The sequence below is a fragment of the Parambassis ranga genome, chromosome 6 (assembly GCF_900634625.1).
Source record: "Parambassis ranga chromosome 6, fParRan2.1, whole genome shotgun sequence".
Taxonomy (NCBI): domain Eukaryota; kingdom Metazoa; phylum Chordata; class Actinopteri; family Ambassidae; genus Parambassis; species Parambassis ranga.
Window position 1 is genome coordinate 13,829,061 of NC_041027.1, and position 18,228 is coordinate 13,847,288.

General features: G+C 49.9%; 1 protein-coding gene across 1 annotated transcript; it reads right to left on the reverse strand.

Moving 5' to 3' along the window:
- Positions 1–1,626: 1,626 nt before the first annotated feature.
- On the reverse strand, positions 1,627–18,045 carry fasn (fatty acid synthase). Its single transcript, XM_028407624.1, has 42 exons — positions 17,733–18,045; positions 15,087–15,222; positions 13,616–13,768; positions 13,367–13,540; positions 13,099–13,299; positions 12,898–13,020; positions 12,676–12,791; positions 12,462–12,596; positions 11,906–12,365; positions 11,640–11,827; positions 11,359–11,548; positions 11,151–11,245; positions 10,938–11,072; positions 10,653–10,856; positions 10,456–10,571; positions 10,180–10,355; positions 9,907–10,098; positions 9,664–9,744; positions 9,384–9,566; positions 9,094–9,273; positions 8,775–8,978; positions 8,306–8,622; positions 7,828–8,226; positions 7,581–7,745; positions 7,371–7,486; positions 7,099–7,253; positions 6,809–7,012; positions 6,582–6,732; positions 6,320–6,498; positions 6,116–6,235; positions 5,913–6,035; positions 5,615–5,838; positions 5,317–5,518; positions 5,053–5,204; positions 4,841–4,932; positions 4,369–4,763; positions 4,064–4,255; positions 3,759–3,983; positions 3,460–3,671; positions 3,281–3,379; positions 2,962–3,213; positions 1,627–2,879 (listed from the first exon to the last, which is right to left on the reverse strand). The coding sequence occupies exons 2-42, from the start codon at positions 15,211–15,213 to the stop codon at positions 2,742–2,744; spliced, it is 7,545 nt and encodes a 2,514-aa protein (XP_028263425.1). The 5' UTR covers positions 15,214–15,222; positions 17,733–18,045; the 3' UTR covers positions 1,627–2,741.
- Positions 18,046–18,228: the final 183 nt, after the last annotated feature.

Sequence of the window (18,228 nt, forward strand, 5' to 3'; positions counted from 1 at the left end):
AAGCAGGATTTGGCCGCATCCAGATCAATCCAGATGTGTTTTTTTCCGAGTGTGAACACCTCCAATCCAGCTGAATCCAGTTTGATTTCAATCCTGCTAGATCCACCCTCGAGAGGTGGATCTAGCAGGATTGGCTCAAATGTGGCTCAGGTGTGAACGCAAATGTGGCTAGCGAATCCAGCTAGGCGCCACCTAGTGGTTTGGAGAACAGCAAACAAGCTGTATGAAGCCGGATTGAGTGCGGACACAAGTGTGTGCTAGCCAGATTTGAAAATAGGTCTGAAGGCATCCAGCTTAAAGGCTGTCTGGGCTCAATCCTACTCTAGCTGGAATGACTTTCTCCAGTGTGAACGGGGCCTAAGTCTGAACACAGCTTTTGTGTACAACAGGAGTAGCTGCAGTTACAAAGAACAAACACTAGGTGGTGCTATCTGCAGCCACAAAGGCATAATCAAGACAATTCCTACAGTAAAAGCAAAAATTAAAGGTTTGTGCATTGAATGAGGAGCTGATGTTACAGCGTGTATGTCAAAGATCTGAGAACGATGCATACAACACAGTGCAGAGAGGAACCAGCAGAACCCCCACAGACCACATCAGACCACATCAGGCCTCCTCCCTGTGTGTGGGCCTCAGGCATCATTGGTAAAGCTGCTCAGATTCCAGGCTGGACTCTCAAAGCAAAGACACAAAACTCAGGAATAACTGAATCCAACTGTCAGCATCATGCTCATAATAATGTTAGTGTACTCACCGAGCAGCACCGACAGGCCTGAGTAACTCCACCCGAGGAGGAGGCAGGTGGAGCCGCACGCCGTGTGAGCAGGAACCCACCTGATGCTGGTTCACATAGAAAGAGACTTGCTATTGTTTAAACAGGCTAAACAGACACCAAACTAGTACTGTCGAGCCTTCCAGTGATCAATAAAGTTTTTTTTCTGAAGCGCGTATGGAGGCTAGTGATTGTGATTGTGACGTATGTGGTGAAGGTCGAGTTATCAGTTATTGAATTCATGGCTTCACACATCACGCTGCTGCACATGTATCGACCACTAGATGTCACATGAGAGCAAAAAAACAAAAAAGAAGCACCGTGAAGCTCATGAAGGCTCATGTGTGAACCGTTTGGATGGAAAGCTTCATCTCGCCATCACTACAAGCTAGCGCTAGCAGCAGGCTATCAGTATTAAAACGTGGCGGTGGAGTAATAAAGTGCTGAACTCATCACAGCTGCTGGGAACTTCGGCAGTATCGATCCAAGGGTCAGATCGAAGAATATGCGCGATTCCAGCGTCCCGATTCCGCAGTAAACACCAAACTTCCGGGATTTGTAAAAACCCGCTAAGCGACCCGGCCTGCCATTGGACGAGAGTAGTGACGACGCAGCCAGATGGTCCTGCCATTGGACGAGAGTAGTGACGACGCAGCCAGATGGTCCTGCCATTGGACGAGAGTAGTGATGACGCAGCCAGATGGGCGTACCGGCTTGCCTACTTTTATAAACAGTCTACGTTCGACACGGAAGTAACCTGAACAGCGTCATATTTCACCAAAAATCAATAACAGTTGATCAATAATGTGTCCTCATGTCCCACTTGTCGTATTTAAAGTAAAAAAAACACAAACTTAAAGTGATTAGTGAGTCTTTATTAGTCAATAATACAACATACAACAACAGAGGAGCACACACTGTCACGTCCTTCTCCTTCTCACCGCAGTCTGCAGCCTCCGGACCCGTCACTGACCCGCGGAGGGGCCTCAGAGGTCGGGCTGGACCACTCGGAGTCAGAGACAGCTGTTCACAAACAACACACCTGCACTTCCTCTTCCTGTGAGTCTTTACAGACAATCACTGTGGTAAGGTTTGATTTTTCAAATCCAGCCAAATGTAATGTGATGACTTTGTGTTGCATTTAAGACACATTACAGCATTTTTCTTTAAAACAAATAACCTCAGAATTTTACATTATGATAGAGATAAGGTTATAAAAAACATAACGAAACAAGAATATCTTCATAATTCTTCACAACTCATTCAATACTGTTCATTAGAATCCACTTTTTTTCTGTCATACTGTTTTTTTTCCCCATAATTTCAGTTTGTTTTGGCTTCAAATCTTTTTTGTTCACAGTTCTGAAAACAGGACACGGAGGTAACACACATTCCTTTTTTAAACAACAATACAAAAAAAGGTGCCTTTAAGTTTTTGGGATTAAGTGCTACGTCAGGAGAAAAGTGACTTTTTTTTTTTAAATACAATAAGAAATGTTAAAGGGTTAAATTATTTTCCAGTTGTTTTGATATTAGTGAGTCCACACACAGTGATTTAAGCACACACACACACAAAAGACATCAGGAGCTGCACAGTGGTTTTGTCGTGCTACGATCAGAATGATTGGAGGAAAGAACGACCGACAGGAAGCGATGCTAATGTTAGCGCGCTTCAGTGAGGTCTGAAAGGAAAAGCACATGTTCTAACTGTTAGCGTAGCCTAGCTACATTTCTTCAGCGTGTAGTTTAAAAGCCTTCCTTCCAACACAGGCTGTTTACTTACTATGATAAAAAAGAAAGGGTGAATGGCAACGTAAGGTCACATACATTAGAAAATCTTAATGTACAAACACGTTAGGAGCTCTGACAAGTTAGGGTGCATTATTATTATTATTATTAGCAAGTCGCCGATTTAAAAAAAAAAGTATTTGGGAATGTTGTGGATGAGTTTAAAGGTGGAGGCTGATGTTTAACCCTCCCTTGGCGTGACCCGCGGCTCGGCCAGTGAGGTGTGGATGATGCTGCTGATAGACTCCACCCCCTCGCCTTGCAGGAATGTGCGGTGGTCTCCCTCGATGACGTGAACAGACACCTGGCCGTCGCACACCTGTGCAAAACAAGATGGAAATTCAGCATGAGAACAGCTCTGAAACAGCCTCTGATCCTGATCCTGTGTGTGTGTGTGTTACCTCGCTGAGCTTATAGTCAGCTCCCAGGTTCTGCTCGTACTCGCTGGTGGTTTTGGCGCGCAGCAGCGTCACGTTGCCGTGGTATTTTGTTGCCGGCACGTAGCTGTCAGCAGCTTTGAGCTTGTAGTAGAAGGTGGTGGCGGCGAAGTGGAGAGAGTCTCGGCTGATGTTCTTGTGGCTGGAGGTGATCAGGTCCACCGCCACGTTGACGCGCTCCTTCAGGTCCGACAGCGGGAGGAGAGTCTCCAACAGCTGCAGGATAAGAGCAGGATGTAATGACCGATGGACGCCTTCTTTGTGTATGTGTGTGAGTGTGTACCTTGTTGTATTCGATGCCAGTGAACTGCTGGATGAACGCGCACAGGGCTTCGGTTTCAGCCTCAGACTCTTTGCCTGGTGTCAGCTTGGCTCTGTAGCTCTGAAAAACAAAAAAAACATGATACTTTAAATGCAGCCCTGTGTGTCTGTGTGTGTGTGTGTGTGTGTGCATTCTCTAACCTGTGTGTATGCTGCCACATAGGAGTGTGATCCATCGAACAGAAACAGACACTCCACAGAGCGATTCTGCGTCTGCAGCTGAGAGCACATCTCAAACGCCACGCAGGCGCCGAAGGAGTAGCCGGCGATCCTGTACGGGCCGTCGGCCTGAACCTGTTTGATAGAGTCCACATAGAAGGCTGCCAGAGACTGGATGCTGTCCAGAGGAGCGGCTGTGGATGGAAACACACACATTAGAATCAGCACAGCGGATTGAACAAATGATGATGTCTTGTTTGCGGAAGGACACGCCAACGTACCTTTGGTGCACTGCAGGCCGTAGCACGGCACGCTGAGCTTGGAGCAAAGAGTCCTGAATGCAGCGATGGAGCCCTCTATGGGATGGACCAGGAACAGCGGCCTCTCCTGGCTCTGCACAGCATTGAGTGGCGTCACAGTGGGGCCGTCGGGGTTGACTAACATCTGGGTGAGATCGGACTCCAGCACAGAGCGAAGGCCGTCCTTAGCAGCAGCCTGGTGAGACTCTGCACGGATAGATGCAGTGAAGACTCAAGTAACAAATAAAACCTCCTTACACTCATTAAATCTCAGCCTTCGGTGATACCTTTCGATCCTTCTGGCTTCCTATTGGCCAGCTCTCGCAGCTTGTTGATGGTGAGCTGGCGGATCTCCCTCATGGTCATGACGATGTCGTAGTCCCGCTCTAGGGTCTGGCGGACCTCCACGCCCATCAGTGAGTCCAGGCCCAGGTCTGCCAGCGAGGCTTCAGCATTCAGACTGTTCACGTCCCGCACACCTGAGGGCACAACAACGCAGATGAGCGGGGGCTGCATGTGAGCTCACCATCCTGATGGCGGCCATCTTGGCGACAAAGGGGGAAACCTAAGAATTCGGTGCACTGGAATTCACCTAGAATGTGAGCGACAGCCTCCACCAAGTCTCTCTGACTCCCTGCCTCGCTCTTCACCACCGTCCTCTCTGCCAGAATGAAGCTGGACATCACGGGCTGCCGCCGGCACAGGAACAGGTCTAGTACGTCCAGGCAGGACGCGATGCGCTGTGGCAGGGTGCCGCCAATTACCGCGTCGTTGCCGCCCATCGTCTCCAGCACCACGCCCACGTCGCCGATAGCACCCCACTGAACCGCGAGTCCAGGCAGACCGTCGTAGCGGCGCTTTTCACAGATGCGCTCCATTGCTGAGTTGGCGTAACCATAGTTACTTTGGCCAGCGTTTCCACGGCCACAGCTGACAGAGGAGAAGGCCACGAAGTGACTGAGGTCAGGGCACGACTTCCGTGTTACTCTGGAGAGGGAAACGAAAGAGATGCATGAGATCCATCATGAATTAATAAACCAGTAAGAAGCCAGAGTGCGTCTTACTTGTCCAGGTTCACGGTGCCATCATATTTGGGCTTGTTCACATCGAGGAAGAGCTGAGGAGTCAAATTCTCCAACATTCCATCTTTCAACACCTGGAAATGACCCAACAAAAAAATGCAAATTATAGCAGAGTTTAATGGAAATGTCCTGAACCGTCAAACATGACTCTGAAGACCACGAAGTTTAAACCAAAACTGCTTCTCTTATGTTACCATGGCCAGGTGGAAGACTCCGCCCACTGGTCCCAGTGCATTGGCCTCAGCAATCAGCTTCTCCGTCCCGTCCAGTGTGCTGACGTCATTGGTCGACACCAAGACCTTCACATCCTGGTTCTGCCACTCACGCACGCGCTTCGCCTGGTACCCTGAGAACAAATGTACATTTTATCCTTCTATATTTTTCCTACTTAATTCCCCAGATGTAATGTCAAATGACAAAGCGGTGCTCTCGGAAGCCTCGCCGTCATCGCGCCTCACCGTTCCTGATGCCCGATCGAGACGTCAGCACCAGTTTGCGGGCTCCCCTCTCCACCAGCCACTGAGCAAGCTCCAAACCGAAACCTCCCAGCCCACCGGTAATGATGTAGGAGTGGGATGCAGGGCAGAAGGTGCGGCAGATGGCTGGAAGAGACAGTGGGGCGGAATGCTGGACAGCTGCGCCCTTCTCCTCATGACGAACCTGTTGTGTGAGAGGACATTAAACATTAAAGAGGATGTGGCGCTGTGTTTGGACATTAAAGGATGAAAGCGAGAGCTAAAAAAAAAAAAATCTCACCTGCAAGACCACCTTTCCGATGTGCTTGCCCTGAGCCATGTATCTGAATGCTTGCTCCACTTGGTCCCTCTCGAAAACGGTGGTCTTTAGTGGCTGAACGACACCTTTAAGGATGCCCTCCTTCAGCAGCTCGGACACTTCCTCCCACTCCTGGTTGCCCTCCTCAAAGAGAGCGTCCAGCAGGATCCCATGGAATGCCACGTTCTTCAGAAACAGAGCCATGCCTGCAGAGATCATGAAGAATTCATCAGACTGTGCCACAGTAAAAGCTGGTGAGAGTCTGAGGTGTCGTACTGACCCAGTGGGGAGTTGTTGGAAAGGTCGTATTTGCCGATCTCCAGGAATCGTCCGTGTCTGGCCAGACAGCGGATACTAGCCTGCAGCTTCTCCTCAGCCAGAGAGTTCAGCACCAAATCCACACCTAAAAACACACACATGAGCTTACGCACAATAATAAAACACAATAAACATAGCTCTTCGCTGCAAAGAGGAGGGTCTGACCTTTGCCCTGTGTGTGCAGCAGGACGTGCTGTTCAAAGGAGGCGTCTCTGGAGTTAGCAAAAGACTCTGCGGACAGCTGAGGGAAGCGCTCCTGCAGGTAGGCCCGCTTCTCTGCAGAGCCTGCTCACACCAGACACAGAATCAGGGCACGTAAAAAAAAATGCATTCAAAGCAAAGAGTGTGCACTGGAGTGTTACTACTAACCGACTGTGGTAAAGACTCTGCATTTCCTGCTGAGTGCGATGGCGATGGCCGCCTGGCCGACGCCCCCTGACCCCGAGTGGATTAGAACGGTCTCACCGGGGCGAAGCCTGCCGCGTACCACCAGAGAATAGTAGGCCGTGGCATAAACCACTGGCACAGAGGCGGCTTGCTCCAGCGTCCTGCACACACGAAGGATCATTTTATTCATAAAACAACATGTCACATGTAGAATTTGAATCATATACACACACGTCATATTTACCAGCTGCTGGGAACCTCCCACAGGAACCGCTTATCAGCATCCACGGTCGTTGCCAGGCCTTTAGCAGGTAGCAGCCCCATCACGCGCTGACCGGAGGGGTTCCGCCCAGAAAACTCCATACCCAGCATGCACTGCTGCAGAGCTTGGTCCCCTGCAGCATAACAACATAGTTTGTTATCCAACTGCTCTTGTGCACATTTGAACTCTAAAGAGGTGTTAAACTCTACCTGGAATAGCATCTGGTGGCAGCTTGCCGGTGGCCAGCATGATATCCCTAAAGTTGAGCGAGCTGTAGTAGACCCGGCAGAGCTGCACATTGGGGCTGCTGCTCACGAAGTGGCGGAGCGGCGAAGCGATCCAGTGCAGAGAGGACAGGTCGCCTCGAGTCAGCACGTTGACATAGGCGTGCTCCGTCTGCTCCTCGTTTTGATCTGACGACCACAAAACGCAAAAGTGTCATTGGGGTTTTTTGGTGTTTTTTAAGCTTAGATTTAATAATAATATTTTTTCAACATACCGTGAGTGATGAGCTGGTGTCTGAAGGAGCCCCAGTGTCCGTCCCTGAACACATTCATAACCAGATCCCTGTCCAGCACTGACTGAACGGACTTGTGGCCCGGCTGGAGGGTTGGTGCTGCTGAAGAGTTGTTTAGATTGGACACAAATGCACAGCTGGTGGACACAAAGACAGAAGAGGGACATAAAAACCCAATCATGGACAACACACCTACAACATATATATGTACAGTGCTCCATAAATGGAGTTTATGTACATATGTGGCATCTCACCGTATTCGGTTGCCGCCTGGCTCCTGCCGTAAACAGTTGATCATTCCCACGATGCCGCAGTGGGCCTGAGAAGCAGTCAACCACACCGGACGGTCTGACTCGGCCATCAGTGTCTGCTGCACAGATCCACACCGTAACACGTGGTTATTATTGGAACTGATAAACTCACGTCCCAATACTGTCTGGATCTTCTTAGAATATGGAACCAACCTTGAGTGTGTCCACCCACTTATAGTCGTTGCTGTCCACAGGTAGGAAAATGGGTTGTTTGTCCGCAGGCCGACAGCGGCAGAGGAAGAGGGCGGAGCCGTAATAAGACTTCCTGACCGCCACCAGGTTGAGAGACGCCTCAGAGAACACTTTCTCCCACTCAGCCTGGCAAGAAAAGCACAAGATGAAATGAAAATATGTGTTTAATTCAGAAATGTGAAGGAATGGAAGTGAATTTTGTTCTGACCTGTGTCAGCAGCCCTTGTTGGCTGCTGCTCTGTGCAGTGCTTGAAAGGAAGGCGACTGTCTCCCCCAGAGTGTCCCCCTTCAGCAGGGTGTGCAGGAGAACAAACCCGTGCTGTTTGGCTGCAGACACCAGATTTGCCACCAGGAGTCCAGGCTCTGTCCTGAGAGCACCCCACGCGTGGTTACACACCACCAGGTCTGCACCTGATGCCCCTCCTGGAGCTGTGTCTGTCAGAGGGTTCCACTGAGCGGTGGAGATGCCCAGCTCCTCCAGGGAGGTCTGGTGGGGGGACAGGAGATCCAGGCTGGAGGCTGTGGCAGTGTAGTCCACCTGCAGCATGGGCTGGATGTTGAGGAGGGGTACTACGCGGGAGAAGAGCTGGCCATCGTTTGAGAAAGCCTGCCAGGGTCAGAGAGGTGAAGAAGGTTAGAGTCCCTTTACACCCGCAGACATTCTCTCCATTTCTTTCTAGTCTTACCTCCAAGACTTTGATCCTGCCAGGGTTGCTGTTTTCCATAGTGATGTCCAGGCAGTGTCTGAGGGCCGGGTTGTCTAACAGACCCTGCAGCAGAACGTCCTGCAGCAGACATGCCCGCTCCCTCTCCACCACCTGCTCCAGCTCTGAGCGAAGGTTCCCATTCAGCTCCAGACCGCAGAGGAGGGTCAGCAGCTGCACCAGGCCAGGCTCGGAGGGTTCAAGGCTGGGTAGAGGGCTGTCTGACACCCCCTCTAGGCCAGGGATGGAGAGTTTGACACCATGAAGAGCCAACTTCCGCTGCAGTCTGTGGATCAAACCTGAATGGAAACAATGACAAGCTGTAAACCACATGTCTAAATGTTTGCGTCAGGTGGAAAACTTTTCATTTGCGGGGCTCCACAGGGGTCCATTCTGGGGCCCCTTTTGAAAGACTGCAGTGGATGCAACATCAACAATCAGCCATCTTTACCTTTGCAGAGTCTCAGCTGCTCAGCTAGCTTCCTGTTGCCTGTAAGGCACTCTGTCTCCACATAAGGAACGAACGCAAACTCCTCCAGCGTGGGGGGGCTCTGCTGCTGCTGCCGACGAGGAGCCACGGTGGCGTGCAGCCCGCTGATCTGAACTCCGCCAGCAGCAATGTTGTCAAGGCAACGGCTCACGTGGACATCGACAGCTACAGGGAGGAGCGAGGAGATTTTCTGCTGAGTGAGGAGTTCACGTAACAGCACGGACCACGTCGCTCAGCAACAAATGATGATGAGAGCGTGCGTCAGTGCACACATACGCACCTTTCTTTTCATCAGCGTACTCGCAGACTTTTTCCACGTGGACAGCTGGATCGATGCACACCGAACGGATTCTGGTGGGCAAACGCAAACTTCGACCTGGCAGCCCTAACACGATCATCTGCAGCATGGTGTCCAGAAAGGTCACCCAGTTTCCTGTCCAGAGCAGCTTTCCACTGTCTCCTGGCAACGACCAATCAGATTTCAAAGGCAGGAATGTGACTGATCACATCCTCATTACTTGACTTGCTGCAAAAAAAAACATAAATCCACGAAACCCACAGCACTGTTACCTGCGTTGTTGGACTCCAAGATGCCCTGGAAGGCCTTCCTATAGTCATATCCACGCAGGCGCAGCTCTTTGTAGATGTCACTTGCCTTCAGCTTCAGTTTCGGGTCATCTTCTCTGGAAGCTTGCCGACTTATCTGACTATGGAATGAATCAAGGGCCGCATCCTCCAGAAGGCTCACCTTACCTGGAGAAGAAGCAGGGCTGAGTTTTCACATTCGATAACAAGAACAACGCTGAAGAATTTACAGTATGAAGTATTTTATCTGTAAATGATGACCTACCGCTGACAGCCAGGTTTCCATTCTCTGAAACTTCAAACTTGTTGGTGGCAGGCATGAGGTTCACCTCTAACTGTACCGAGCCTGACAGGAACAGAGGTGAAGACAGACAGACAGATACACACAGTTTGAAATGAAGCCTAAAGGCACAGTCATCACAGCCAAGCCCCCAAAATCTGTCTAAGAAATGAAAGGCAAGAATTTAACGGATTTAATCCCGATGGTCCACTGACTCACTCCACTCACCAGTCTTAGGGAGGATGGTGGCCCTGTGGATGGTCACGTCCTCAAAGGTTACAGGGGTAGATTCCATTACAACTCCAAGACTTCTCACTAAGGTTCGCCAGGCCAGCACCAGGTAGCCCGTTGCCGGGTACAGAACACGCCCGTCGATGCAGTGTCCAAGGAGATAGTAGTCTGAAGACTCCGGGTTTATCTCTGATCAAAGATGAACACCATGCACGAATTAAAGCTATGACACAAAACACACTGAGAATTGTGTTGTGTATTTTTTTGTACCGATATTATAGACGATGGATGAATTGGCCCCCCCTGAGCCAGACGTAAAGTGCTCTGCCTTGGGGATATCCCAGGTCTGGGCGTGGTCCCACTGCACTAAGGGGGAGATCAGAGGGGTACCAACAGGTACGGGGTACTTCACCTCGGGGCAGAAGCCGTTAGAATCCATGTTGACGCTGAAGAGGGAAATCAAAAAGATGTTTATTCCAGACAACAGGCATCCATTAAAAGGCGTTTGCCTCACTCGCTGCCTCACAGGACTTTTGTTGAACTGACCCGTTCATGTAGATCTTGCCGATGTTTGAGAGGAAGAACTCCAGGTTGTTGTTGTGGCCTCGCTTCATCAGGGGGAGTATCGAGCAGGTCTGCTTCAGGCTACGCTTAAGGATGGCCTGAGAAGGATAGAAAAGAGCGTGATGCCACTAAGCTTGTTATGAAGCCGTTCTTTTTCTTTGTTTTTTTGCCGAGCGTACCTGCAGCAGAGCGTGAGGCGCGATCTCCACCACCACTGCGTTTTCAGGCACCAGGCTGAGGCCCTCCTGGAACAGCACGGGGCTCACCAGGTTGTTGACGTGGTAGTCGGCTGAGCTGTACAGAGCCAGCTGAGAGTCCCACTCAGTCTGAGGGATGCTGGTGCTCACCCAGCGTGAGGAGCGCTTCCGGGGCTCCTTAATCACCTACACACCAGATTCTTTTCATTAATGATCTAGAACTGTGACCATGGCAGCCTTACTGCTGCATCGTGCAGAGATCCAAACCTTCTTCAGAGCAGCCAGCAGGGTCGGAGCGATGGAGGCCATGTAGTAGGAGTGGAAAGCGACGCCAGCGCTACGCACCTCCTTGGCAAAGACTCCCTGCTCTTTCAGCTGGGACACAAATGCACTGACTGCATCCTGAAGAATCACACACATCAGTCAGTCAGTGCAGAACATGTTTTGTGCAAGAAAAACAGTGGTAGGATGTGGTCTGACCTGAGGACCGGAGATAGTGACTGTGTCCTCGGCATTGTGGCAGGCTGGGACCACTCCCTTAGGACACTGAGCTGCACACTCTGCCCAGGTCAGGCCTGGAACACACACAGCGAACACAAAGGTAAGGAAGGCACCGTTATACTTAAACAATGGTGCTGCTAAGGAAGAATACATTTCAGCCCTCAATAGTTTCTAAAGAATTATTTACCGACAGCAGCCATCCCTCCTGGAGGAAGTTTGGCCTCCTTGATGCAGCGGCCCCTCCAGTAGGCGGCCAAGATGGCCTCGCTGTGGCTGAGGGAGCCATCAGCGTAGCCGCAGGCCAGCTCTCCCACAGAGTGTCCCACAATCCCGTCAGGCTGCAGACCCAGCTTGGCAAGCAGGTCGATCTGAGCGATCTGAAAACACAGAGGAAGTGTGAGGGGTGACGGACACAGCGTGTAGTGAGCGTGTATCCATACGTTTAAAGGAGTGAAATCCAAGGACTACCTGTATGGCAGCAAGGCCAACAAAGGCATGAACGGTGTCTTCAAAAGTAGAGTCATCAGCCGCCATGAGCAGGCGAGACACAACCAGGCCGGTGTCCTTCAGAGCAGCATCCGAGCGCAGAATGGACTCTCTGAAGTGCGGCAGCTGCATGAGGCTGCGGCCCATGCCTGCCCACTGTGTTCCCATACCTGTTCATACCATAAACCGTCACACACCTTCAGTGCAGATGAATCCACCGATCAGTAAAACTAAACCTCCGAACTCACCTGAGCAGACGTACCACAGCGGCCTGCCTGTGGCCTGCACCTGCTGGACCTCTGTGACGTTGCTCTGCGAGCCGATCAGTGCGTAGCCTCGGTACGGCATGCTAGCAGCGGGGGCTCCAGACACTTCATTCAGCAGAGACAGGAAGCTCTCATCTGCAGCATGTTCCGAGCCCTTTTGGAGGATGGTGTTCACCGCTTCCTCTGTTCGGCCACAGGCCTGGAGCACCCTGGGAACCTTCCTGGGTGAAGAAGAGCCGTCTGGTTTCCCCGCAGGACGAAGGATGACGTGAACATTTGAACCTCCGAATCCAAAGGAGTTGATCCCCACGATGCCTCCTCGGATGGGAACAGGCCGGTCTACGACCTGAACCCGGCCGTCTGTGAGGGCGGGAATGTCGGTGTTGGGATCGTTGAAGTGCAGGTTGGGAGCCCAGACTCCTCGCTCCAAAGAAAGCACCACCTGCACGAAGAGACGGGAAAAAAATGTAGTAACTGTGGAATGGAAACATGATGGTACGTATCTTCAGCCAGTAGAGGGGGCTGCTGTTACACTCACCTTTGCCAGAGCAGCCAGACCAGAGGCTGGCTCCGGATGGCCCATGTTGGACTTGGTGGAACCAATAAGCAGAGGCTCTCGTTTTGATTGACAGAACACACTGACAATGCCGTTCACCTCCTGTGGGTCCCCAACCTGCAGCAGAAGTGTGTGAACTTTTTATTCTCACAAAGCAACAAGGAGCTAAAATAAAGCTGCAGATGTGTGCACCGACCTTTGTTCCAGTGCCGTGAGCTTCGATGTACTCCACCTGCTCAGGGGAGATGTTGGCCTCCTCATAGAGAGAACGAACCAACCTCTGCTGCATGTCTCCTGAAGGAAATGTTACACCTGAAGGAAAGAGGAGGAGGAACTTATGAGAGTAAGTACAGCCGACGATCCTGTCACTCTAAGCGGTCAAAAAATGATGGATGGAAGGTCCAGAAGCTTCCCTCACCTTGCTCTTTGTATCCGTCTGTGTTGTTGCCAGCGTTGATCACTGTGGCGTAAACCCTCTTAGCCACCGACCGCTTCGTCAGCAGCACGACGACCGCTGCTTCAGAGCGGCAGTATCCATTTCCTGAACAAAAACATCACCGTTCAGTTGGCGAGGAGGGGAAATACCAGAGCCATTCAGAGTCTCTTCTTCTTCTTTTACCTGATGAGTCGAAGGACTTGCAGGTCCCCTCAGGACTGAGCATGCCCAGTTTCATGAACTGCACAGAGGTGTTTGGCTTGAGCAGCAGGTTGACTCCTCCCACCAGGGCGGCATCACAGTGGCCCTGGCGGATGGCGTGGAAGGCATTTTCTAAAGCCAGCAGGCTGGAGGAGCAGGCTGTGTCTATGGCGGTGCTGGGGCCTGGAGGAGGACGGTCATTAGAGCAAAAACATGAAAAATATGAAAGTGTGTGTGTGTGTGCACGTACCGCTGAAGTCAAAGAAGTAGGAGAGTCTGTTGGCCAGCATGGCGCGCTGGCAGCCGGTCATGCTGTATCCCAGAAGCTCCTCTGGATCTCTGCTGAAGGCCTCGCCGGCCTCTGAGCCGCTCACCCCGATGTACACGCCCGTCTTACTGCCGCGCAGGGCGGCTGGGTTCAGCCCTGCGTCACAACATTCACCTTTCCTTTAAACCATTCAAACACAGCCTCGGTCAGATCACACAAACGTCTCCTCACCTCCGTCCACGATGGCCTCGTAGGCGATCTCCAGCATGAGACGGAGCTGGGGGTCCATGGTGTTGGCCTGTTTGGGGTGGACTCCAAAGAAGGCCGCATCGAAGTGGCTGATGTCCTTCAGTTTACCGTTCCTCTTAGGCAGACCGTACAGACCTGGAAGAAAACGGATTGAAGATTATTTCCAAAAAGGACACTGATGCAGCGCTCTGTGCTTCCTGTTGGTGATGTTGCAGTCATGTGACCTCGCTGTAGTTTGCTTCTTGCTAAGCTAGCCACCATTTGACTCCAGTCCAGAAAACAGGCCTGGGATCATATCTCAGCTTTTGATCTGAAGTTGTGTTAAAAGGCTTTTTCTTTTAAACTGGCTCAGACATTTCCCGTCTTCGTCTTTGCAGGGACTCTCTCAGATCAGGCCTATTCTCCCTGTAGACTGGTGTGAGGCCTGAGCAGCATCAGCTGTCCTGATCCAACCCTTTCAACACACATGAATGTGAGGTTTAGGTGGGTGCCAGGAACTGGTAAAAAAAAAAAAAAAATTCAAGCAGGAGACGAAGCTGAGACCGAGATCCTTCTCAGCAAAATTCGTACAAAACTTGGACAACATCAGGATGGGTGGCCTAGGGGAAAAAACACAGTCCCCTCAGTCATCCAATGGCAACAGTCCAGCCATGAAGTGGTGGCGCCAACTCTGGGGATATAATGCAGGGCTGTGCAGCTAGAGCTGGGTCAGGTTTTCCTTTCAATATTTGGCAGATGTACAAGCTCCTGGTGGATTACTGGAACACTGACCTACAGTTAACTGCCCTGGTTATAATTATGATATAAAAAAAAACCTTTTACAACTATAAAGTCGAGCAGTATTACATCATAAAGCGTCTGCTTGTTAGCAGCAGCCTCAGCAGCTTCAGATTAGCGCACGCCGACAGATCAGAGATTGTAAATGTTTACAACCTGACAGGCTACGATAACCCGACTGACACACATGTGAAAATAGCCTCTTATCACTGAGAGGTCATCACAACTTTGTCAAACGGTGATCGTGATCAGACAAGGATTCATTTTGGCAATCGGCCCTGCAGACAGACACGAGGCGACTGGGTGAATGGGTGCACTACAAGTCATGCACAATCCTGGAACTGTGTGTCCAAATCATAAAAGAATTTCTTTCAACAGCTCGGATATTTCCAGATTTCCAGACTACAAAATTAGGATTATCTTGATAAAGAGGCTAATATTAAACAAAACGTATGTTATTATATGAAATAATGGAACATCTGGGAAGACCTCGACTGTCTGGAAAACAAACAAAAGTAGAGAAATGTGTCCTAATTTGATGGAAGGTGAAGAAATTGAACCTTAATATGATGATAAATGAACCATTCAGGCAGAGAGTGATGAACAGATTTGGAATTCAATAAACTGATCAATATTAAGAAGCAATAATTGTCTTTTATTCGATTTGAGGTCTTACCTGGTGTCCACCGCCGGTTGTCCTCTGTCACCATGTCCACACCATTGATGAGGTTTTCCCAAAATTCCTCTAGATTATCCGACTCCGGCAGACGGCCTGATATCCCGGCTATGACTATCTCGTCCATTCTGAATCTCTGTGGTATTTAAAATATGAAATAAGCCAGTTAGAAGAACAGATCTGCTTACAGTGGCCTTGTTACTGTACTGTAGCTCATTGTTGACTGGCAGGTTTGGGAACGAGCCCCCCTTGGGCACGCATGAAAGAGCACTTAGAGCAGACAATGGAGTCTGCAGATAGGCCGAGTCCACGAGGACATCCACGCAGCACTGCGTGTCTGTCTTGGTGTCTTTGTTCTCTTTTTTTCTAGGTCAGGCCTTTTTAGTGTCACCAGGCCTCAGACGCATTAGCCGATGAGCTAGCAGCTGGAGACAGCGGCCAATTTAAAGCAAACACAGACTGGTCGCACTTCACATCGAGCACGTTTCAGACGCGTGCCTGAGCCCACATGGGCTGTGAAAGGATGAATTACGCACAGCTTCCTGTTGCTGAAGAAACAAGCTTAACATCCATTTCAGCCATGACAGGTGCAGTAACACCCAAAGCATCTCTGACCTCAGCGAGCCACAGAAACACACCGCAGAAGAGTTCATGTGGCTCCCTGGCCCTATTCCATCACAGCTTTAATTAATTTAATACTTTACTAAAGCATCAATTAGCCCTCCTGCCAGGAAACACTTGCTCCCATCAGCTCAGACTGGCTTAACCCCAGGATGATGTGCGAAAAAAGATTAACCATTGATTTGCATGCATCACAGTTTACCACTGAACACTATAACAGACCTCTATGCACAGAGATAGCTACTGAAGTTAGCATGCTAATCTGCCAGCTGGAGCCCATGTCTAATACGACTTTGCACAGCATGCTAGGCTAGTTAGCCAAAGCAAAACCTGCCCTCAGAGCAACCAGAGAAAGAAAGAGAGAGTCTAGTATGGAGATAATCCAACAACTACCTGTGTGATAAAACAGAACCTGAAGTATCTGCAGTCTCAGAGCCTCTCAGAGGTTTACATCCACTCTGATGGTCACTTCTTCTCCTTGGTGGAGTAGTTGATTAGCTCCGAAGCTAACAGACTTGATAAATTAACTTTCCATGTTGGAAATCCACCAAGAGAAGTTGCACAACCGGCCTGTAATGCAGCATGCAAGTCATGGTGGTGAGTCAGCGGCACTGTGACGGGCTACTCTGTGCCTCGGTCGCTGAACGGATTTGGCCTTGGATTAGATCTAATGTAGCATCTTCAGCGCAGTATCCAGCCTTACCTGACCTGGATCACACACACTAACACCCTGCTCATGCCTGCAGGCATTACAGGAGACTACCTACACCTGCAGCACTACACGGCGCCCCCACCTGGTGACGTACTTATCACCACTCACCACACGTTCAATAGTAACTGCGCTGTTATCCCTTTCTAAACCTGGCTTCAGCTCATCCAGCAGGAACTCGGAACAAGACCTGACTTGCAACTATAACATCCTCTTCCATTACGTGAAGAGGACAAACTTGTTCCTGGATTTTACAGATCACCTCTCACGACACAAACATTCCACGGGTTCTTCGGCGGATTGAGACGTGACACATTTTCATTATGTAATTCCATGCCAAGGATGAGATCAGGGCCATATTGCAGGTGTGTGACCTGCGATGGGACCTCTGGTTCTGCAGAAATCAGACGCCTCCCTGATCTAAAGTGACTAAAATAAAATTCCGCTGTTTATTTCTGGTTGCACAGCTTCGTTTAAATAAATAAAATCCTCCTAGACAAACCCAATCTGGAAAAGTGACGGCCTGTCAGACATCAAATTCCTCAACTCCATGTTACCAGTGAGGAAAGCAGAGGCGTGAGAACCAAATCAAATCCTTCTACTGCAAATCTAATGAAAAAGTAAAACAACATCCTGAAACTGACGCGCACAAATGATAAAGTAAGAAAGGATGCATCGTTAAATTATGTTATATTTTAAATAAAAAGCTGATAGATGGGTGCTTGGAAGGTTCACTCCCATGCATAGATGTTTAAAATTGCAATAAACAGTATTATGAAGGTGCATTACACCATAATACATCACAGCATCGTCACATGTCATACAGTTACACACATTTGTGCAGCAAAAGAAGGTCATTGTGTATTCATGTTGGTACAGTTAGGTCAGCAGGGCCTGTCTGTGGACTGCAAGTCATCACCCAGGGCCCAAACTGCACACAAAACACAGATCTGAGTGATGCAGCAGGATCACACACACACACACAGACACACACAGACACACACATCTAACACGGGAGCTTCTATAAATCAGACTGGGCAGTGGCTTTACCGGCTACACCCTTTCACACCGGCTGATCAGCGGTTAGCGGGCTTTGTTTCTTTACCACTCTTTTAATCTAGGTGTAATTTTAATCCCGCTTCTGCTGAGTTTTAACCGCTGTTATCTCCATCAGGAGAAGTTTGGCCGGACCTAGGTCTGATGTGCAGGGTGTCCACCCGCGTCGTTCATCACGGCCTCCATGTTTGTTTTAAATACAAATAACAAGCGAGAAGACTTCATGTTGATATTCAACGTCAGAAACAGAGAGGACCGACCTGCTATCCGCGCCGCTGTGATGTCTTCAGTCAACGCCGATCGATCTGCAGCACTTTCCGGACACTCCGCGCTTGTTTTGCGTCTTTTTTTTTTTTTTTAATCACTTTAACATCCAGGACACCGGAACAGCAGGGGAGCGCGGCCGTTTCCTCGTCTCCTCCGAGCTTCTTCGAACCTTTTTCCCCCCTCACTGTGTCTGACTGCCTGATGAATTTAAATGTCTGACATTCTGCTTGGCCACGCCACATGGGCTGACAGCCGCTTGGCCACACAGTCCAATGAGAAAAGAGGCAGGGCTCCAGGATCCAGCCAGTGATGGAGTAATTCGTTGGACGCCCTCGTAGTCACACACAGAGGGAAACAAATATATAAAAAAATTTAAGCAGAGCCGGGGTCACCGGAGTTCAAACGGAGTCCCCTCTCAAGTTTGTCCAAAAAAAAAAAAAAAAAAAAAAAAAAAATATTTTAAATATTCCTCTGAACACCAGCTCTCTA

Coding starts and splice junctions, on each gene's coding strand:
- fasn (XM_028407624.1), bottom strand. CDS start 15,213: ATGGACGAGATAGTCATAGCCGGGATATCAGGCCGTCTGCCGGAGTCG. Junction 10,857..10,937: donor TGCTGGCTGCTCTGAAGAAG/GTTTGGATCTCT, acceptor TCTGGTGTGTAG/GTGATTAAGGAGCCCCGGAA. Junction 7,013..7,098: donor ACACCAGCTCATCACTCACG/GTATGTTGAAAA, acceptor TGTGGTCGTCAG/ATCAAAACGAGGAGCAGACG.